Consider the following 23351-nt stretch of genomic DNA (forward strand, 5'->3'; position numbering starts at 1 on the left):
TAGCTGCTCTGTGGGAAATAAATTGATGATAAAACTTGTGGCAGAACAGAAACAAATTCTAATGTCCTGACTTCAAAGAAGGGATAAGTATTTACTGAGCAAGCCTTATGTCCAACCTATTGTAAACGCGAAGATGAACTAGAGTTCCTGCATTCATGGGGCTCCCCGACTAGTGGGCAGAAGAAATAGCACGTGTGATGGTTCAGAAGGCTTAGCTGCAAGAGCTGATGAGGACCTTGGGTACTGCCTAGTCTTAACGCCCTAGCCGGAGCAAGATTAATTTGTACTGCGCTTAGTACAGCCCTGAGAGTGGGGTGCCCATTGACTTTCAGCAAAAAGAGGCCGACGCTTTCCTCTTTACTCCCTCGTCCACAGCTGCCAGCTCTAGCTCCGTAGCAGCCCGGGCGCCCATCACTAAGGGAGAATGGTTCCGGGGGCGTGGCGTGGCCTCGCTCGGCTTCTACTGCGCCTGCGCCGCGGACAAACCGCGCCTCCGCCCCCGCCCCGGCACCTCTCATGGGGGCTGGGCTTAGGTTCCCCGGAACCGCCTGCTCCCTACTTCTGCTTCCGGGTCGAGCCATGGCGGTGGCAAATTCAAGCCCCGTCAACCCCGTGGTGTTCTTTGATGTCAGCATCGGTGGCCAGGTGAGAACCAGGCGGCACCTAGACCCGCGCCAAGCGGGAACTGTATGGGGTTAGGCAGGCGGAACTCGCCAACCCACACAGCAGACTCAGGAAGCCAGGAGTGAAATTGCACCAGAACCTATCGACCGGCTGGGCGAGGGGCAGGGAGGAGGAGGAGCCTTGGCCATCCTGGCGCCCTACTTCAGGAGGAACTGGGTGGAATGAAAGGGTAGGCTAGGGGGGGCGGAGGTGGGAGATACCCAGCGGCACGGCACGAGGGGTGGGTCAGCCAGTCATGCTCTCTGCCCCGTGAGGTCTTCACGGTCTTGGGCTCGGCCTTCTGAGCAGCCATGTCTGGTTGTTTGCAGGAAGTTGGCCGCATGAAGATTGAGTTATTTGCAGACGTCGTGCCTAAAACGGCGGAGAACTTTAGGTAAGGAAATGCTCCAGCTCTGCCGGATTAGCTGAGCTAGAAGCTGGGCCCCGGTCAGTCCTCCGAATCGTCTATCTGCCTCTGTCTCTCCACTGTCCTTCAGATCTTATTCCTCTGGTATTGCTCTGTCTGAATGGTTACCGTTTTGATTATTCCCGTATCAGTTTATGCTGTTAGTTTGTATGCCTGCGTGTCTGGACATCTAGCTGGCCCATTGGTGGGCTTGCTGGCTCCAGTATCTGTACTCTTCCCTCCTTAGAGATGCTCACAGCTGTGATGTCACGGTGACTGAATCGTTTACTCTTTTCCCTTTCAGGCAGTTCTGCACTGGAGAATTCAGGTCAGTCTCAGACGTGTTTGACTTTTTTGCCTATTCTGAGGGATGTCATGGGGCTGTAGTGAGAGTATTGGGAAACCACAGGCCTTGAATGCTGGTGATAGCTTTAGAAGGTAATATGGCAGGGGTCTATCCTTAGTTCATTTGCCTTCTTTATGTCTCTTCTGTCGACCATCTTTAGGAGAGCCCCTTTGGCTCTAGTGTGTTGTAACTGAAAGGCCTATGATTGCCTGTCATCATTCCAAGTCTCTTTCTTTTTGGTTATAGAAAAGATGGGGTTCCAATAGGATACAAAGGGAGTACCTTCCACAGGTAAGCCATCCTGGGAGCTTTCAGAAATACTTGTAGGATTAGGCTCTATAGAGGAAAATAAAACCAGAGGCTAGTTCTTAGATCTTGAGAAGAAATGTTTTTGTGGACTCAATAACTAACTTGAGGGTTTATTAAATGTTTTAGCTCTACTTATAGTCTCCTACTTACTCTTTATATGTATTTAAAAGAGAAAGAAACTATCATTCCAATGCCCTGTCCTTTTCATGCCCTTGTTTGTCTCAATATAGATTAAATAAAACTATAGTTGTAGTCCTTAAAGTGCATATAATATATCCCACTGGTTGTTATTTTTAAATAGTTCCTAAAATGACCATATATGATTGTCTCAGGATAATCATACTCCCTGGGTCTACTAGAAGTGGAGTGTGAGACTGCTCAGTCTAATTTCAGTATAGAATCTGCCTCATTGCCTCACACTGTTACATGGTTAGTAACAATGTTAGCACATAACTATATCAAGAGCTTTAGAGCTATGGTCTCTCATTCTCAGCAATACTCCTGTGAGGTGGTATGTGTTCTTATCTATTTTCTACACGGAAGGAAACTGAGGATAAGAAAATTAGGATCCTGCCTAGGGGTAATAGCTAGTAGTTATTGAGTCTTCATGTGTGTAGCAGTCCATTTTATATATATTCTCTGTAGTTCTTTTTACCCCAAATTTCCACCAAGTCCTTGACCTGCCTTCAGCTTTGGTGAATATTTTGGTAATTCTTCCTGCAGCATTTTAGCCCCTTCTTCCTGTTCTTGTTCAGGTACCAGATCATGCACTTAGATCAACAGTAAAATACCATTATTTATAATTGAAACCCTTTTTCATGGTTAATAATCCTTTCAGCCTAATCATTCCAGGAAAGGATAATCATTTTGTAATCCAAAATAATAAACAGTATATTTTGCAATCAGTGTTAATCTATTACTATTATACAATGACAAAGTCAATTTTTTTAGACCATAGAATCTTCTCTCAGGATTCTTTGCTGTCTGTTTCAGGGTTATAAAGGATTTCATGATTCAGGGTGGAGATTTTGTTAATGTAAGTACTATTCCTTTCCTATCAAAGACCTATAGGTTAAGTTTTTGTTGGTATTGCTGCTACTGCTGTTGTTTTCATTATAAGGACCCAGTCTTGAGGCTTGAAAACAATAGCCATGTTTTATGGGGGTGGGGAAGTCCTTTAGAGTTGGTGGCTACTCCTGACTATCACTAGATAGCAGACTTAGCACTTTTATTACAGGGATCCAGTCTTGAGACTTGAGAACAGTAGTCAAGTTTGGGGGTGATGGGGCAGTCCTTCAGAGTTGCTGGATACAACTGACTGTACCACTCAATAACAGACATTAGCACTTTAATTGAGTCATTAACTTCCATGGTCCAAACTTCAGCCTTTTTGGGCCAGAAACCGGACTTTCCCATCATACCTATATAGATGGTCTATGACAGACCTGCACTAATTAGTCACATGAAACTTAATTAGAATTTAGCTGCAATTTGTTTTTTGTTTTTGTTTTTTTTATTTTTATTTTTTGAGACAGAGTCTCGCTGTGTTGCCCAGGCTAGAGTGCTGTGGCGTCAGCCTAACTCACAGCAACCTCAAACTCCTGGGCTCAAGCAATCCTCCTGCCTCGGCTTCCCGAGTAGCTGGGAGTCAGGCATGCACCGCCATGCCTGGCTAATTTTTTCTATGTATTTTTAGTTGGCCAATTAATTTCTTTCTATTTTTAGTAGAGATGGGGTCTCGCTCTTGCTCAGGCTGGTCTCGATGCAATTTGTTTTTACTGAATGAATATAAGTCTCTTTCCAGTGAGCTAAATGCTTATGTCCTATTTTTTGTTTTACTTCTGGTTTCATAGTGCCTGGAAAGCTGAGTTTTTAACCAAAAGTTAATTACTGGACCAGGAATCAGAGCAAGAGAGGTAGATAGTTCTGGAGGGATGTTTGCTGTATTCACTGGGAGAGCCCCATGGAATTGTTTTTTACCTGCTAACTGTGACTTTCTTATGAGTAGGCTGTGTCCCATATATCAAGCCTTCCCCCAATCCTAACCTTGGAGGGTGCTAAATAAGCCACATTTTTTCTTCTTTTAACCTGCTTTTGTCCTTATCCACTCACTTCTGTGCATGGTCTTATTAATACCATTTAATTACTCTTATTAATACCATTTGGTTAGTCATGTTGCTATTTTCTTGGGTCTGGGAGACATTTGTTTTCCTTCACGTGTTTGTTTAGTGTGACATGCATGAGTTTTTTTTTTTTTTATTTCGGCATATTATGGGGGTACAGATTTTAAGGTTTCAATAAATGCCCATTCCCCCCCCCCCATGCATGAGTTTTTAAGACCTCTTTCCTATCCTATGTAGGGTTGCAGAGTGGCAGGTTTTAGGCTGAATCATGCTTTCACATATGTTTTGTTTTATGCATGGTATTGGAAAACTGGGAAATGTCACCAAAAAATTACTTATTTATGTTGCCTGCTCCTGTAGGCATTTAAGTTTGCAACACCTGTCCACAACTGATGGTAGTGGGGCTTGCTAGCTGGTAAGAAGGGCTGAGAAGCTATCCTCTGCCTTCTTTAGTTTCTTCCCACAGGCTCCTACATTGTCTGATTGTCTTTCAAGGGCAGGACCAACTTCTTACTGGTCTTTGACCTAGGCACATCCGATCACTTGTTGATAGCTCCAGAGTTAAACAATAGTTGCTCAGTCTCCTTCAGAAGGAATTGCTTAGAGCTTATAGAATGAGCAAGAGCCAGGGGAAGCAGGATTTGAGACTTTCCAAAGTTGGACCAAGAATATTTATTTGTTCATTTATTTGTTTAATAGTTTTTATTGTTTTGTTTTGGTCACAAAAGCAAAGTGCAAAGAAGAAAATAAATCACCAAATAAATCACCCTCAATCTCATCTCCCAAGGAATAATACTATTGGCATTCTGGTTTGCAGCTGCTGGTGTTTTTAACAGACTTAAGATCATACATATGTTTTAATTTTTTGTACTTAATTGCCTATACTTCCTTTATCATTACATCTTCTTCTAAAACATGCTTTCTAATAACTAGAAATAATATTCCATTATGAATAGACAGTTAATTTATTTGATCAATCCATTAGAGTTGAAGGTTTAAGTTGCTTTCCATTGTTTATTCTAATTAATTATTTTCCCTACTCTTCCTTCTGGAGAATGATAGTGTGATTACAGAGAATGGCATGTTAACTGATCTGTCCCTTGGGTTCATTGGGAAATTGGAAATGAACTTATTTTCTCTTCCTTCTTATGTGGAAGTAGTTAATAATATAATAGCTTATTTGATTATTTATATAATACTGTATTATTTGCAAAGTGTGTTTCACAGGCACTATCTAATTGAATCTTCACAAATTTTTCCCTACTCTTCATGTAAAGAGTAGGTGACTGGCCGGGTGCGGAGGCTCACGCCTGTAATCCTAGCTCTCTGGGAGGCTGAGGCCGGCAGATCGTTTAAACTCAGGAGTTCGAAACCAACCTGAGCAAGAGCGAGACCCCGTCTCTACTATAAATAGAAAGAAATTAAATGGCCAACTAATATATATAGAAAAAAGTAGCCGGGCATGGTAGTGCATGCCTGTAGTCCCAGTTACTCGGGAGGCTGAGGCAGGAGGATTGCTTGAGTCCAGGAGTTTGAGGTTGCTGTGAGCTAGGCTGACGCCACGGCACTCACTCTAGCCTGGGCAACAAAGCGAGACTCTGTCTCAAAAAAAAAAAAAGAGTAGGTGACTTTATCCTCACTTTTGCTAGATGAGGAAATTGAGGCTCAGAGATAGGAAATGACTTTCCCTGCTTTCAAGGGATAGGTCTTGAACTCAAATCCAAATCTTTCCATTATACAAACTTGGTTTTATTTGATAATTTTTAGCCAAGTAAATATTTGAATTTAGATAGTTTTCCTTTCTGTCATGGCTTATATTAATATTAATCCCCTTTGGTAGTCTTTGCCCCAAAATAGGGACCCTGGATTCTACACTAGGTCAGTGTTTTCCCTTTCTACTGTGCACCTTCTCTTTAATGTGCACTCTTTCTCTTTACTAATTGGCATGGGGAGATTGATTTTTTTGATACCCCTCAATATTACCTTTAAATCCCAGGGCTTCTATTTAAGTTACTGAAAATATGGCCTTGGTCAAGTTTTATTACCAAGACTTCAGTTTGCTCACTTGAAAATTGGGAAAGATGAAAATCTTTATTCCATAGGGTTGTTGGAAGAGCAAAGAGAATATTTAGATAAAGCTAGTGTAAGCAGAGATTGGGAATTTGTGATAAGTTGGGTGTTTCATGGAGCCAAAGGAAGAAGTAGAACTAGGAACTAGAAAGCCATGTAGAACCAAGGCATTTCTTTATCTCTGTTTCTCGAGTGCTCTCTGCACATCTGTGCTGCATTCTCTTTCTGTTCTGTAGCCTACCTTGCAGAATAAGTAACCTCCAGCTTCTAGGTTCACATGATACAAATTCAACTTCAAAGAGAGCATCTATCCCACTTCCAGATTCCCAGAGAAGGAACTCTAATTGGCCCAGCGTGAGTCAGGCATCCTTCCCTGTCAGTTTCCTTACTTTAGGTAAGGAAAGGCTCCAGCTCTGCCAGATTAGCCAAGGTAGAAGCTGGGAGATACCAGGAGAGCAGTATCGTGTTGTAGAGACCAGACTGCCAAGACCCCACCTACCCTCATAGATGTTTGGGGGAGTAGGGTGGTAGTTACTTAAGGGGGGTACTTTTATGTGACTGCAGGCATGAAAGTCTTTGTAAATGACAAGGACGATATATGTAATCACTGTACTGCTACTGTTCCCTACTTTGCCTGTGTCTTAATCGATCTCTCTGGAGGCTCAGCTATGACCTGTTCTGTCCAATCTGTGAGCTGCCCTGGGCAGACTTTGTGGGCTGCAGGCACCTTGCATGAGCCTTGCTTTGATTGCACAGTAGGGTCAAATTGGTGTGGCTTCCAAGGTGACCAATAAGAGTAAAAGTAGACTTAAAAACCTAGGCTTTAGGGTAACAGTGTCTTCCTCTGTTTTCCAGGGGGCCTGGCACTCTGAATTACTAACACTTCCCTTCTCTTCTCCTCAGGGAGATGGTACTGGAGTTGCCAGTATTTACCGGGGACCATTTGCAGATGAAAATTTTAAACTTAGGCATTCTGCTCCAGGCCTGCTTTCCATGGTAAGTGAGATCCAATCAGGATTTTGAGTTAGACTTATAGCCAGCTGTTTTTGGGCCCTTCGTGAGGCCCAGTGCTCTCTCTTAGGATGGAAGCAAATGCTTTTCTTCTCTTGTTTGGCCTAGGACTCACCTCTACCACCTCCTTCCTCAGTCTGATTTGATTTCGTTGGGCAGGGCCCACTAACAGGCTGGGGAACTAAAACCGAGCTCTGATGTGTACTTCCTTACCTTTTGAACCAGGATGTGCAGCTGGGCATTCAGCCTTACTGCTCCGAATACAGCCAGTTGTGCTTTTAAGACCAGTGTCCCTGCTCATCACCCCACTCACCATGACACGCAGGGCACCCGACCACTGGCACTGCCTGCTGGCTGCTCACTCACCTCTTGCCCACCATTCCCGGCACCCCTCCCTACTATAAACCCCACTCACACATCTCTCTCCCTTTCACAGGCTCCCTCCCCTCCTCACTTAGATCCCTTTATCCCACCTTCTCCTCCTTTCCCACCCCCGTTGCTTCCCTCACTCTCCAGTCCTCTCATTCCCCACTCCCATCACCCAGTTCCCTCCATCAGTGTTCCATCTCTCACTTCCCCAGCCCCACTATTCACATCACATTCTCTGGCCTGCTTGCCAGTCAGACATTCATCAAGGAAGGATTTGTTCCCAGCCACTGTGTTTCCCACCTCATGGTAAGGCATAAGGATACAGACATGATCCCTGCCCTCATGACACCTAACATCTAATGGGGGAAACCCACCTGTGAAACAGCCAGTCCAGTGTGGTGTAATGTGTGCCACCAGTGTATTAAGGTGAATGCACCTCAGTGGGTGTAAAAGGAGTGTGAGGGCCCACGGGAAGGAGGGTGTGCTGCTAGGGGCTGGAGAAGCCACCACAGAGGAGGGGACATTTGGGTTCTTGGAGGAATTCTGTACCAGATGACATAGGAAGAAAGAGCACTTCAACTCCAGCTAACAGGCTATACAGAGATCTGCAACCATGAAATAGCAGGGTGGCATACTCAGGGACCAGAAAGTGACCAAGGTGATGAGAACATAGAATGTGTATGGGGAAGGAGTGGCTGGTACAGACAGTGGGAGAAGCAGGTGGGCATAGCTCCTGAAGGGCTTTAAATGCCAGAATAAGGACAAGGTGTGTGGACTTTCTTTCACAGTTTATGGAGAGCCATACTACGCCTTTTTTTTGAGCAGGGTTGATCAATGTTGTGTTTTAGAATGAAGACCCTGGCTGTAGTGTGAGTGGCAGATGGGGATAGGAAGTCTGGAGCAGAGATGCCATGTAGGAGGCTGCCATAATAATGGGGTGAGACTAGCAAGCCTACTTTTGGGAAAGCGAGGCTGGACAAGTGCAGGGAAAGGGCGCAGAGGCAGCTTAGGTGGGCACATGTCTTCACCGTGAGGATTAGAGCCATTCATGTGCATGCCACAGTGTTAGTATCCATGGAGGAGTCAGGAAAATGGAAGGAAGCCCTGATCTCTGCCCCTTTTATCCATCCCCATCTGGCTGGCACTGGTTAAGCTGTGCTGTCACATACTTGCAGCACTGTTGTTTTTGCTTCCATCTTCCACTAAATCACGAGTTCTTCAAGGATAGGAACTGGCCTTACTACCTAACAGACAAGGCTGCAGGGCACATGTTGATGAGTGACTGGATAATATTCAGAATAATTGCTGGCATGTATTGAACACTTATTCAATAAGCTCCTTATATACATTAATTCATTTTAATTCTCAACATCCCTTTGAAATAGGCACAAATAAGGAAACTGAGGCACAGAGAGGTTACGGGACTAAGCTAAAGTCACGCAGTGGTGGGGCTGAAGTTCAAGCTAGGTCATCTGGCTCCAGAGCTTATTCTGCATTCATAAGCTATACTATACTAGTGGGTAGAATAAACAAATGAGTGCGTAAGGGCAGGAAGTGTCCCCAAGCTATAAAAACATGTATGACTATTTTGTGAGCTCACTTGCTAATAAATGATTATACATGAGTAGCAAAAAGAGAAAAAAAAAAAGATAGAATGAATTGGGGCACCTGGGGATTCTATCCCTTTTTCCAAAGCATGGGCCTCCTCTGGCCAGCTCAGGCAGTCCTTACTTTTATGTATAAAATATTCTTGAATAAAATCCCTAATTAGAAGTTATACCTAGCTAGACATTGTCTTTAATGTATTTGCAGTACTTCATAAACATTTTTCTTTCCTTTACAATTGATCACAGAGTCAAACAACTCAAATCCAACAGCATTTGATTAAGACTAGTGACCTATCTAATATAGTTGACAGTTTTGTCTCAGTAGTACTAATGTTACGATACCCATATTTACCTTAGTATTAGTACTTTCAGTTTTCCATTTTCTACTCATTTTTTTCCAAAATAAGGGAAGTATGCAATAAAATATGTACGTAGTTACACAGACACTGTTTTAAGGCAGTGCTGCTGAAACTTAACTTGGGTTTTTTTGATGTACGAAAATCTGGGTTTACGGCCAGCCACTGCACTCAGCCACCTTCTTTTTTTTTTTTTTTTTTTTTTTTTTGTGGCGTTAGCCTAACTCATAGCAACCTCAAACTCCTGAGCTCAAGCAGTCCTGCCTCAGCCTCCCAAGTAGCTGGGACTATAGGCATGCGCCACCATGTCTGGCTAATTTTTTCTATATATTTTTAGTTGGCCAATTAATTTAGTTTTATTTTTAGTAGAGACGGGGTCTTGATCTTGCTCAGTCTGGCTTTGAACTCCTGACCTTGAGCTATCCTCCCGCCTTGGCCTCCCAGAGTGCTAGGATTACAGGCGTGAGCCACCGTGCCCGACAGCCTTCAGCCACCTTCTTAAATTATTTTTGTTACTATAGCTATGATACAGTACAAAGCTATTCAGACAAAACAGCTTATAGCAGATACACAAAAGGAAGCAGGCCTTTTCCCAACTGGTAGCTAATTTGTATAATCCAGTTTTAACCAGTTTTGGACTAACTACGGCAAATTATGTCTCATAAACAATTGTTCCCATTAAAAAAACTCACACTGTAGGAGAAACTTATATTTATTAGAGGATCTAGCTCTTTGAAAGCAGGGATTTTGTGTCCTGTCCATTCTGTATGCTTGGATCCTAGTTTAGGCCCATCATAGGTGCTCAGGTTTGCTGAAAGAAAGCGTGGGGGGATCAGGGGTACTGGCTTTTTTGGGAATCTTGCCCTTCATCTGACATGGCCAGGGAAACTTATTACAGGTATGTTTGGTTTCCATCAGGCAAACAGCGGTCCCAGTACAAATGGTTGTCAGTTCTTTATTACCTGCTCTAAGTGCGACTGGCTGGATGGGAAGCACGTAGTGTTTGGTAAGTCCTAGTCCTACCCCATCATCTAGGCCTCATTCACCCAGGGTGGGACTTCAGAGAAGCTAGTCTTCGAACTCTTCGCCAAGAGTACTCAATATGTGTAACTGCTCTTGGTAGTAGTAGGGAAAGTAGAGATGGTGGGGAGATGGGGAATGTGTGGTTAGACAACTAGAGGGGAGGACAAAGGGGCCATTTGATGTAGTATGGAACTACTTGGGCAATATGTGTTCAGGGAGAAAATCCAGATGCTAGCACTAAACAAATGCCACAGAGACAAAATGATACAGTGAGGTTTTGGAATCACTCAGACCTAGGTTAGGGACCTAATTCTGCTACTTATTACCTGTGACCTTGGGCATGTCTTTGCACCTCCACTGAATTTCAGTTTCCTAAAATTACTAAAAAGGTCTAATGAGATAATAGCTAAGAATGGGCTTTGGAAGCTGGAAAATGCTATGCAAACAAGAAGAATAAAGTCCAGGTCATACTCTTCCTATAGGAAAAATCATTGATGGACTTCTAGTGATGAGAAAAATTGAGGTAAGTCCTGCTTTGATTTCCTCTTTCTCAGCCATTCTGTTCTGGTGCCATCTGACTAGTGTTGAGGAGGCGGAGAAGGGCTCCGGTTTGTTAGGCCTAATCTTCATTGCCTCCAGTTACACAGACTCCTTCAGGAATAGGGAGGGGAGACCACGTGCCTCCCCTGTTTTCTTGGCCCCATAAGTTAGCCTGTCTGGCCCACGCTGACGCTTGGCCTCTGATGACCCTGTTTCCTACTTGATAACATTCTCAGCATTGCATTCAAGATTCTCCATGATCTGGTCCCCTGCCTACCTCTCCCTGGACCCTTCTCCTGCCACTCACTGCTTTCCTCCATGTTCCAGTCACATCAGGCTGCTAGATCTTCTCTAAATACGCCATACATGTCCCTGCCTCTTGCTCTTTCCTGCCTGTGAGGAAAGAAAGTTAGTTCCTAAAGTTAGTAAGAGGGTCTGATGAGATAATAGCTAAGAATGGGCATGCTGTTTCCTTTGCCTGGAATGCTCTTTCTTTTCCTCCTGGTAGGATCCCATTCATCCTTCCAGGCCTAGCTCAAACATCCCTTCTTCTGTGAATCCTTCCCTGACCTGGTTAAGCAGCTAAAATTTAGTTGCCTCGTCTACTTTTTATCCAACTCTCTCTTATAACTTATTATATTGCTATGTATCATAGGTTTGCTGTTTGCTAAGCATTTTGCATTTTCTCTTTGCTCTGTGCTATGTGCTTTACCTGTCTGCCAAGACATGGACTTTCATATCCGTCCTGAGTCCTGGGTTCTTAGCACAGGGCTGGCAGGCATCAGTAAAGCAAAGGTCCATGAGGGAACGACCAGGTGCCTGAGTGGATGAGTCTCCACTGTGCTTTCTTTCCCAGAATGTTCCCACGGGCCCCAACAATAAGCCCAAGCTTCCTGTGGTGATCTCACAGTGTGGGGAGATGTAGTCCCAACTGAGACTGAACCAGGTAAGTATGTCTTTCTGCTATTTGGTTAGGAGTCAGCCCCCAGAGAAGGCAGCATGGTCTAGTGCAAAGAACTTTAGTCTTGAAGACATAGGATTAAACCCATTTCCTCTCTGTGTGACCTTGAAGAAGTTACTTTCCTTCTCCGAGCCTGTTTCCATCAAATGGAGATTCTGTAATACCTGTCTCTTAGGGTCATCCATCAAATGGAGATTTGTCATCCATCAAATGGAGATTCTGTAATACCTGTCTCTTAGGGTCATTATAAGGATCAAGAGAGAAAGGGTTATGAGAGCACTTTACTTTTCTACTGCTTTGTAGTATACAAAGTAACAACCTGAAAACCATTCACACAGTTTGTAACAGGACTCTCAGATGGCAGTTCCATTCAGGAGTCCCACTAGAAAGACCTGGCTGCAGGCCTGGGTAACTCTGCTGGGACCAGCCTCTCATCAGAACTTAGGCTGCAATTCCAGGCCCTGGCTTTTTATTTGCCAGCCTCATATCTCTCAGCCTGCATGGACTCACTTCCTGCTCATACCTGCCACTGCCTGCTCTGTGCTGGGCAGCATGCTAGCTGTGGAGAGGATGGCAAAGAGTTAAAAGAGGGTTTACCTTTCAGGAGCTCACGGGAAATAAGACACATTCTCAGAGGTGATCACTAGTAATGTTAGTGACATTGCTAAGTGTTACAACATTAAAAGGAGAAATTGATCATTCCTAGCTAGGTGAGGGGTAGTGATGTTTTTTCTTTTTGTCTTTTCAAACTTGCAGAAAAGTTGGAAGATTAGTACATTGAACACCCATATACCTTTCACCTAGATTCACTAACGATTAACATTCTTGTTTTATTATTTTGCCATGACATTTGTTTTTTTTTCTTTCCCTTCCCTCCTGTTCCCATTCCCTTTCCCTTTCTTCCTCTCTCCTGCTCCTCTTCTTCCTTCTCTCCCTTTGCCTTCTCTCCCTCCCTCCTTCCTTTCCTCCCTTCCTCCCTCCCTCCTCCTATCCTACTTTCCTCCTTCCTTCCTTTCCCTTTGTTTCCCATTTGAAAGTTGCACTTCTTGACATTTCACCCTTAAATGCTTCAGCAAGGAACTTTTGAAAATAAGAACATCCTACATAACCACAGTAATATCTAACATACAGTACATGTTTGAACTTTCCCACTTGTCCCAAAAGTAACTTTTGTAGCTTTAAAAAAAAAACCATGATCCAGTGAAAGTTCCTTCCCATATTTCATTTATTTATGTTTATTTACACAAGTAACATAATACATGCTCATCATGAAAACTTTCATAGCAAACAGTAAAAATGAAAGTCCCCCTTGACAGGACCCTACCTCCAATTCCCCTCCCCTCCCTAGAAGTCATTTCCTTATCAGTTTGATGTATGTCCGTCTTTTCTTTGCCCTGCCCGTCTAATTTTGGGAGGTTTTGTTTTTCTTACATGAGATCATACTATATTATTCATTTATTTTCCATTTGGCATTATGCCTTGAAAACTTTTCTTTCTTAGTTCGTGTAAAACTACCTTGTATTAAAAAATCACAACAGAACAAAACTGATACAGGTTGAGCATCCATAATCGGAACATCTGCAATCCTAAATGCTCCAAAATCTGAAACTTTTTTGAGCACCAACATAACATCACAACTGGAAAATTCCACACCCGACCTCATGTGATGGGTCACAGTCAAAAGTTTGTTTCACGCAAAAAATTATTAAAATGATTGTATAAAATTACCTTCAAGCTATGTGTATAAGAAGTGTATGAAACATAAATGAATTATGTGTTTAGACTAGAGTCCCATCCCTAAGATATCTCATTATATGCAAATATTCCAAAATCTGAAAAATGTGAAATCAGAAATGCCCCTGGTCCCAAGCATTTCGGGTAAGGGATACTCACCCCATATAATGTTCTGTGAATCGTTTGTATCATATGGTTTATTTTGCCAATTCCTCAATGATTTGAATAGTTACACGTTATGGATATTAGTTCTTTATATTTTGTGACTTTTCTACAGAATATTTTTTTTAAGAAAAAATTGGTATTGTGTTGTTTATCTTTAAGTTTGGTGATATTTGTTAAACAGAAGTCTTAAATTTTGTTGAGGTCAAAATAATCAGACTTTGCTCATATGGCTTTTCTGTTTCTCTCATTTAATAAAGTCTTTTTTCTTTGAGATAAGGTCTTGCTCTGTCACCTGGGGTAGACAGGGACACCGTCATAGCTCACTGCAACCTCAAACTCCTGGGCTCAAGTGATCCGCCTGCCTCAGCCTTCTGGGTGGCTGGGACTACAGGTATGCACCACCATGCCCAGCTAATTTTTCTGGGTTTTGTAGAGATGGGATCTCACTATGTTGCTTAGGCATGTTTCAAGTGATCTGGCCTCAAGTGATCCTCCCGACTTGTCCCCCAAAGTGCTGGGATTATAGGTGTGAGCCACTGTGCCCCAGCCTAAGAATGTCTTTACTACCTCAGATCATGATGTCTTCTGTATTTTTTCCTAATATTTCAATAGTTTTATTGGTATACTTAAAAAGTTATCTAGAATCTATTTCTCTGTATGGTGTTAAAAGGGAACTCTTGTCTTTTTTCCAAATGGAGATCCAATTAAATACCAGACCATTTTAATGACTGCACATACCTTAATCTGTGACTTTGTGTTCAGAGTATCTGGCACTTACAGGCATTCAGTAAAAATTCATCACATGAGTTAGCAGAGAGGGAGAATGTCAGGCATTTTAGGCTGGTAACTGGTTTGAGCAAATGCTGAGGCAGGAATGCACAAGTGTGTGCTGGAAGCTGCACATGGACTTCTCTTATCCAGCCAAGTGGTCCCTCCTCAGGCCCACTTGACACCCTAAGCTTTTTAAAAAATAAAGTAGAAAATCTTTATGTTTGGGACCTCTTTTGTATATTTTTCTGAGTCCTTTACAGAAAGTTACCAAGAAGTCCTTATTGGAGGTTTTATTTCTGAGGGTGGGATCATCAACCCTCCCCACCTCCCCCACTTTTAGCAAATGCTATGTGAACTCTTGCTCTTGTGAAACCCTCGCTTCTCAGTCTGCAACCCAAGCAGAACAAATTCCTCGGTGGCCATCTTGCATTCCAGAGGCCCTCTAGGCCAGGACTGTCTAGTAGTCCTGTGATGATGGAAATGTTCTACATATGCACAGTCCAGTATGGCAGCTACCAGTCACATGTCATAGTTGAGCACTTAAAATATGGCTGGTGCAACTGAAGGACTAAATTTTTAATATTATTTAAATTAAATTTAAAGGGCCACATGTGGCTAGTGGCTACTGTATTAGACAGTGAGCTCTGAACTTAAGTATCTACAATTCACTCTCCATAACCTGACTTGCTTAAAATTGAGTTTCATGGCAAATACTTAGGGACACTATAATAAAAGCAGTTATCATTTATTAAATACTTGTGCCTAAATATTGAACTGAGAACTGTACTTGAATTATAGCATTTTATTTTACCAAAGATCGCTATCATAGATTTTAAGGTATTAGAGAATCTGGGTGGCAGTCGGATAAAAGGGATTTTGTTTTATTTTATTTATTTATTTTTTAAAGACAGGGTCTCACTATTGCTGAGGCTGGTCTTAAACTCCTGACCTTGAGCGATCCTCCTGCCTTGGCCTCCCAGAGTGCTAGGATTATAGGCGTGAGCCACCATGCCTGGCATAAAAGGGGTTTTGAAGTTGGATCCCCACTTTGGGCTTCTGAATAATGTGATTTGGGAGAAAGTAAGGAAATGAGGAGATTAATTCCCCCGGGAGCCAGGGGTCTGGAGGGAGGGGAGGTGATATTAATATTTTTCCCCCCAAACACCAACTTGAACCACAAGGGGAGGTGGTATTATCCCATCATTTTCCTTCCCAGCTAGAAAGTTACAGGCATCTCTAATCTTACAGGAGTGTTTCATCTCCTTCAGTATTTTCAGGGAGCAAAATTATCATTGACAGCCACTCTACATGATGTTTTTAATGAGCAGTGCTTCTACTTTAATGTGCATATAAATCTCCAGGAGATCTGGATTTTTTTTTTTTTTTTTTTTGAGACAGAGTCTCGCTTTGTTGCCCAGGCTAGAGTGAGTGCCGTGGCGTCAGCTGAGCTCACAGCAACCTCAAACTCCTGGCTCAAGCAATCCTCCTGCCTCAGCCTCCCAAGTAGCTGGGACTACAGGTATTCGCCACCATGCCCGGCTAATTTTTTGTATATATATTAGTTGGCCAATTAATTTCTTTCTATTTATAGTAGAGACGGGGTCTCGCTCTTGCTCAGGCTGGTTTCGAACTCCTGACCTCGAGCAATCTGCCCGCCTCGGCCTCCCAGAGAGCTAGGATTACAGGCGTGAGCCACCACGCCCGGCCATAAATGCTGGTTCTGATTCAGTGTCTGGATAGGGGCTGAGATTTTTCATTTCTAATCAGCTCCCGGGTGATCTGATGCTGACTTTGAGAGGCAGGGATATAGAGAATAAGAGTCTGTCCTTTAATCGAGAATCCACCATATTCTAAACAGAGAAAAGACCCAGGAGGACATAATCTCTTGGTGGCACTGGTCTAGTAGGAATCTATTGCATTCACATCAAGCTGTCACCTAATCATGCATTTGAGGCCTTATGCCCAGGTACTGGGAATATAAGATGAAGGAGCTGGGAATGAGATAGGTGAGATCACTTGATCTACTGTACCTCCCCATGGAGCACTTCCTTCTAAAGCTCCTGAGTTTTGCCTTCCTTTAGTTTTAGTGAAAATGAAGATTTCTGCACTACTATAGATGTAGAAACCTTGGCCTTATCTCAGTGGGTCCTGGGAAAGCTTTTTATGACGGATTTCATTAGGAATAGCATAAATGAACTTCTACCCTCAGGATTCTCCTGCTGTGGTCTGGAATGGGTTCTTCTCTACTTATATATACATGGCGGGGGAGGGATGGTGGGACCTCTGCTTGGAAAGTCTGAGACTCAGACTCTTTTTATTTATTTATTTAGCGTATTATGGGGGTACAAGTGTTAAGGTTACATATATTGCTCATACCCCTCCTCCCCCCATGAGACTCAGACTCTTGAAAAGGGACTAGGTATGAGAGCCCTGCTCGTCTGATATGCTGCCCTACTGGTATGATCCCCAAGCCTGGTACCAGTACCAAGTGGTAGGGAGCTTTCCTCAGTTCATTGTTGCTCAAATTCGCCTACAGATAGAGACATTTGTTAAACCTACTAATTTCCAGGTCCTTACCCTGGAGTGTTTGATTGAGTGGGTTTAGGGTGAGACCCAGAAATGCTATTGGGAAGAAGCATCTCAGGTGCTGCCTTTTTTTTTTGGTGAGACAATCTCACTCTGTTGCCTGGGCTAGAGTGCTGTGGAATCAGCCTAGCTCACGGCAACCTCAAACTCCTGGGCTCAAGCCATCCTCCTGCCTCAGCAGCTGGGACTACAGGCATGTGCCACCATGCCCGGCTAATTTTTTCTATATATTTTAGTTGGCCAATTAATTTTCTTTCTATTTTTAGTAGAGATGGGGGTCTCTCTCATGCTCAGGCCGGTTTTGAACTCCTGACGTTGAGCGATCCTCATGCCTTGGCCTCCCAGAGTGCTAAGATTACAGGTGTGAGCCACTGTGCCTGGCCTAATTTTTCTATCTTTAGTACAGACACTCTTGCTCAGGCTTGTGTCAGAACTCTTGAGCTCAAGAGATCCTCCAACCTTGCCTCAATCCTTCCCCCTCGCCTCCCAGAGTGCTGTGATTACAGGTGTGAGCCACTGCACCTGGCCCCTCAGGTGCTTCTTAATAGAGAATTGTGGGAGACACAACTTTAGGTAATGCTAGGATGACTATCTCTTATTTAAATATTTGGATCTTGGACTGGGTGTGGTGCTTCACGCCTGTAATCCTAGCACTCTGGGAGGCCTAGGCAGGAGGATTGCTCAAGGTCAGGAGTTTGAAACTAGCCTGAGCAAGAGCGAGACCCCATCTCTACTAAAAATAGAAAGAAATTAATTGGCCAACTAAAAACATACATAGAAAAAATTAGCTGGGCATGGTGGCACATGCCTGTAGTGCCAACTACTCAGGAGGCTGAGGCAGAAGGATCGCTTGAGCCCAGGAGTTTGAGGTTGCTGTGAGCTAGGCTTACGCCATGGCACTCTAGCCCGGGCAACAGAGTGAGACTTTGTCTCAAAAAAAAAAACAAAACAAGGAAACTGAACACACCTCCCCCCTTCCCCCCCTTAAAAATAAATAAATAACTGCATATTTGAATCTTAGAAAAAAATATATAATTAGCACATTATATAATTTTACAGTTATTATAGCTTACAATGAGGTAATATTGAAGTTTAAATAAAGATTAGGTTGAAAAGTAAATTGTACCTGTGCATGATATCTGTTGTAACAGTTGTGAATACTATTTGAATGACCAAGATTTAGGAAACATTATCTCTCATTCTGGAATTACTTGTAGATGCGATACATTCCTGTAGGGGAAGATTATGAAAGACATGTTGGTGGCAGTTGGGCTGGTCGTCCATTTGTTCTACAACTAAGCACTAATTAATTAAGATATGTCCCATGCTGCATATAACACTGCAGATTGGAAAAGCCCAGTTCCTTCCTTCAAGGAACTTAATAATGTCTTGGGAAAACTGACAGTTATAGTACAATAAAGCACTGGATTGGAGGTTTTAGAACAAGGTAAAGAAAGTATGAATGCCTGGATCTGCCTGGAGTTTGGGAAGACTGTAGAAGAGGTGATGCTTTAGTGTAGTACAGAAATAATAGAACTTGCCAAGTGGCTAAATCTGGGTAGGGCATTCCAGGCAGAGGGAACAGCATGTGCAAAGGCATAAAAGCAGGAAACAGCAGAAAGTGTAGGAGAAGCTACAAATAATGCAATATGGCCAAGTAAGGAAAATATGAAAAACAAATGGCTAGAGGGAGGCCAGGACCAGTTGTGAGAGCTAGTGCCAAGCTAAGCAGTTCATATGTTATCCCAACAGCAGGGGATGAGCTTCAGGCAATAAGTAATTTCCCCCCTGGAAAGAGAGTCCATTTTGCTCCTGAGATTCTCAAAGAGGATCCTGACCCTCCAAAAAGAACCAGACCAGTAGGAGCCACTGAAAAGGCCAGGGAGGGGAGAATGGCTTCATTCTCTGGCCAGGGAGGGGAGTCTGGCTTCATTCCAATCCAGTACAAAGGCAAAGCTGCCTACATTGTAGCCAGGTCTTATACACATATATCTCATCAGTGGAATACTATATAGCCTGAATGATAAGAAAGAAAGAAGTAGATCTATATGTGTTGGCAAGAGTTTTAAGGTAAATTAAGTCATAGTCAAGATTTAGTACATGTAGGACACAGACCAGGTAGAAAAATAAAAAAAATTTTAAAAATGAAAAAAAAAAAAAGATTTAGTACATGACTGGGTGTGATGGCTCACACCTATAATCCTAACACTTTGGAAGGCCAAAGCAAGAGGATCACTTGAGGCCAGGAGTTTGAGACAGGTCTGGGCAACATAGCAAGATCCTATCTCTACAAAACATAGAAAAATTAGCTGAGTGTGTCAGTGCATGCCTGTAGTCCCAGCTACTTGGGAAGCTGAGGCAGGAGGATCACTTGAGCCCAGGAGTTTGAGGTTGCTGTGAGCTATGATGATGTTACTGCATTGTTGCCCAGGCAACAGAGTTAGACCCTATCTCAAAAAAAAAAAAAAAAAAAAAAAAAAAAGAAGGAAGAAGGAAGGAAAAGAAGTAGTACATTGTATCAGCATGGTACTATTTATTTTGAGTAACTGTCTCAGAAATCTCTAAAGCAATATATAGCACACTGTTAATAATAGTTACTTCTGCAGAGTAGAGGTAGCAAACAGACTTTCTTTTTAGTTTATGTTGTCCTATTTATGCTTAAATTTTCTACATTAAGCATGTATCTTATAATAGAAATATATACTGTTTAATATGTAATTTTAACTAATCCTAATTCCTTCCAACATGTCTCAGGAGTATGCCATAGCTGTGGCTGACATTAGTTTGCAAATCCTTACTTAGTTCCTCCATCTCCTCCTCCCAGGTCTAGGCTGAATCAGGGGTTCCCACCTGGGTGCTCTGGCAGAACTTGGTTCATCTCTCCATTACAGCATGTAACATAATGTATCATCTGCTTTTCCTTGGACTGAGACCTCCTTGAAGGAAGGACCATGTTGAGTAACATAGTGCCTAGTCTAATAGGTATTAGGTCCTGATGCACCATGCAATTCACAAAGTACATTTATACATTTGTATACATTTTGCTTTAGGGCCAAGAGTTAAACTTCTGTCTGGGCCTGCACTATGATACCAGGACTCTAGAGGAGGGTGTGGCCACATTTGGGGGATGGTAGGGGAAGGGGGACAGCAGTATCTGAGTGTATGCACTCTGTTCTTTTAGTATAACTAACTTGAAAGCCATAAACAGAGGGTGGACTTCCCTTTCTTTTTACCCCTGGAATCAAAACCTGAAAGGAAGATGGATTGCTCTTTGTTTTTGAGCTTCACAGAGAGCCATCGAAGTCTAACAAAAAGAACACAGGCTTTGGAGCCAGGTAGACCAGGATGCCCCCACCACTGTCTAACTCTATGAACTTAGTCAAACCATTAAACCCCTGGGAACCCTAGTTGGCTCCTTCACATAATTAGAGATAATATATACCACATGGAACTATGAAGGGTAAATAATAAAAGAGACAATATGCTTGGTCATATATGTTAGATTCTTTCTTCTTGGTTCTTGTGGAGCCAAAGGTCTGATCTCTGGTGAGAATCAAACCTGTTCTACCCTTTTGGAAAAACAGGATTAGGAGTGGAGAGGATAGCTGGGAGCATCATCTCTCATGGGATGCTCCCTTCCAGTTCCTCTGAGCTGTTTATTTCCCCATTCCTCACTGACTTCCCGTCTCTGCCATTGTAGGCCTTCCATTGCTCTGGAAGATGTTCTTGAGTAAGATAATCTGGACTGGCCCCTGTGTTTGTTTCCCTGCCTGCTGCTGCCCATTTGATCAAGAGACCCTGGAAGTAGCACAGATTCAGAACCCAAGATTGTCTGCATTTAACCTTTCAACTGTAAATAAAGTTTTTTATGTGTGGGTTTGTTTGTTTGTTTTGGTATGTGTATTGTTTTTAAATGATTTTAATGATAGCCCTGGCTCCTTCTAGCTTCAGCTAGGAGGACTGGCACTCCCCAGAGAACAGCTTGGCCCAGAGCCAAGCCCTCACTATGTATAGTTGATGCATCTGACTTACAAGCAGTTGTAGCAGGCTGCTCATAGGTTCAAGCTAATGGGCAAAGAAAGCAAAACCCCAGAGTCTTATGATACTATTTGTTCCAAAGATGTTCCCAGTAGTTTCAGTTTGGTTAGTTCTGAATGGAGCCTGTGGGAAAAGTGTCACTAACTTGGGATGTCTTGGGGATGGGAGGGAGACCATTTAGTAGAATATGTCTTGATCGTGATGAAGTGAGAATAATTTAGTCAAAAATCTTGGTTTCAATCTGTGGTCATTTATTTAAACAGTTGAGGTCTTGAGAGGTTCACTCCCCCTTTCAAAGCCTCAGTTTCCTCATTTGTAAAAGGGAATAATAATACCTATCTATTTGCCTCATAGCATTGTCGAAAGAGTTAAATAAGAGAATGGATATGAAGGTAATTTATAAATAGTAACATGCCTTGTAAAATGTTAGTTTTAAAAGGAAAGACCCCACTGAACGCATTGTTAGAAAAGGAAAGAAGAAAATTCGCTCATGTTCCTTTCAGGAGGCATTTTCTATGTTCTCCCATTGCAGATTACTTTCTCCTGTCCAGTGGCTGGCGATGCCTCACAACTACTGGCAGCAGCACGCTGCAGCAGCAGAGGTAGCAAACAGCTGAATTCTATGACAATAGGACTTGCTTAAAAGTGTCATTTCAGTGTATCAGAGACGAGGGAGATGGTGAGATATGCAAGGGCCCTATAGTGTAGATATTTGCAACTCTCTCTAGCCAGGTAAACAGGCTTCAGGGGACACATGTGAGAAAGGACTGTGATCTAGTAGAGGAGAGAACATTAAGTAACTAGACAGATTGGAATTATAAGGAGACAGGAAAGAGGATGAACAGCTGTGGTTCTGAGCTGATGTTCTTGTGATGGATTGTTCCTTCAGTTGAATCCGTTTGACCTGGCATCCAGCCTGTATTCTGTCAGTCTCTGACCTAGGCTGAAGCTGAAAATGAGTAAGATGTGGCCCGTGCTAATGACAGGAGACAGGCATAGATTCATTGCACGGTGGTATTAGAATATGAGCCCTTAATGAAGATAGAAAATTTTGTCAGTTTTTGTTTTAACTGCTGTGTCCCCAGCACCTAGGGGGACAGTAATAAATGCACAAAAAATACTTGTTGCATGAATGAGTGACAGAGGTGTTGTGGGAGCAGAGTAGAGAGACTAGGGGTGAGAGGAAGAGGCGACACTTGAGGTAAGTGTTGACAGATTGGTTGGGATTGGCCAGATCACCCGTAAGGGAGGGTTTTCTGAGAAGAGGGAACTATGTTCTTAGGCCAGACTCTGTTAGAGATGGGGACAAGATGAGTTATTTCACAAAGGAGATGCTTGGGAATCTCCTTGCCCCTTACATCATTGGAGTTGTCTGTACTGTGGTTACCATGGAGGGCTGGGTGGTGCAAGCTCCCAGGTCAGCATGAGACTAGCAGAACTCTGGAGTGGAGAGCTCCCACTTTTGAACCGTAGATGAGATTCAACATGTGCTTCAGGGCCAGTCTCTGCAGTGGTAGAGATGTGGCTACAAGAAAAGTAGTTTCCTTTTTAAATAGCTCATCTTCATGCTCATTGAGCATGAAGACAGCTGAATGAAGTGATGGAATGAATAAGTAATGATACTTTTTAAAGTAACATTTTAAAGACAAATGTTGCAGAATCTGTATTTCTGCTTGAGAAGCCTTCTCTTCAAAGCAGTGAGGAGGTTGCTCACTTATCCTTAGGGCACTGCTGCAATTTCTAAGTGTCTTTGTAACCCAGCTTTGGGACAAAAAGCTCTCAAGCCTATAGGGCATGCTTTTAAATGTCCTCAATTTTGGCAGAGCTGTAAAGATTTCCCTTTTAACAGTCAAAAGTCATCTGGTGCTGGAACAGCAGCTCTTGGAATCCACCTACTCTCCATGCACATTGCTGCTGAAGTCTTTTTTATGTGGATTACTGGCACAACTGCCCAGATGACCTTTCTGCTTCCAGTACCACCTTCTGCAATTCATTTTCTACACCACGCTATTCATTTAACAAATGCTTTAAGGTATTATGGCTAGATGCTCAAGGAACTTGCAGTCTGGTGGGGAAGATTTAATAAGAGCAATACAGTGTCTTAGTATGGCAGGGACTCTTAACCTAGTAACATCTGAGCCAGGACCTAAAGGATAAAGAATTATGCAGGCACAGGGGAAAAAGAAAAAGTGTTACCAGTTGAGAGGATAGTATGAGATAGTTCAAAGGAAGCAATGGCTGAAAGAGCATCTGGGAGATTAGACAAGGAGTGT

The 23351-nt window shown here is 42.9% G+C and overlaps 1 protein-coding gene across 2 annotated transcripts; it reads left to right on the forward strand.

Moving 5' to 3' along the window:
* Positions 1-527: 527 nt before the first annotated feature.
* Positions 528-20917, forward strand: PPIH (peptidylprolyl isomerase H). 2 transcript variants are annotated; one of them, XM_075997247.1, is made up of 10 exons: positions 528-645; positions 993-1057; positions 1374-1397; positions 1662-1706; positions 2718-2760; positions 6821-6913; positions 10179-10266; positions 10766-10806; positions 11680-11769; positions 13961-15813. In XM_075997247.1, exons 1-9 carry the CDS (start codon positions 580-582, stop codon positions 11746-11748), a joined length of 534 nt encoding a protein of 177 aa, XP_075853362.1. In that variant the 5' UTR covers positions 528-579; the 3' UTR covers positions 11749-11769; positions 13961-15813. The 2 variants fall into 2 exon arrangements, with proteins under 2 accessions (XP_075853362.1, XP_012603915.2); XM_012748461.3 differs by lacking the exon at positions 13961-15813 and adding an exon at positions 20741-20917 and having other exon boundaries at positions 530-645.
* Positions 20918-23351: the final 2434 nt, after the last annotated feature.

Source organism: Microcebus murinus, chromosome 2 (assembly GCF_040939455.1).
Source record: "Microcebus murinus isolate Inina chromosome 2, M.murinus_Inina_mat1.0, whole genome shotgun sequence".
NCBI classification, from domain to species: Eukaryota; Metazoa; Chordata; class Mammalia; order Primates; family Cheirogaleidae; genus Microcebus; species Microcebus murinus.

Excerpts from the sequence above, each read along its gene's own strand:
- PPIH (XM_075997247.1), top strand. The coding sequence starts at position 580 with ATGGCGGTGGCAAATTCAAGCCCCGTCAACCCCGTGGTGTTCTTTGAT. Across the intron at positions 6,914-10,178 it reads CTCCAGGCCTGCTTTCCATG|GCAAACAGCGGTCCCAGTAC; the intron begins GTAAGTGAGATC and ends GGTTTCCATCAG. Across the intron at positions 10,807-11,679 it reads TAGTGATGAGAAAAATTGAG|AATGTTCCCACGGGCCCCAA; the intron begins GTAAGTCCTGCT and ends TTTCTTTCCCAG.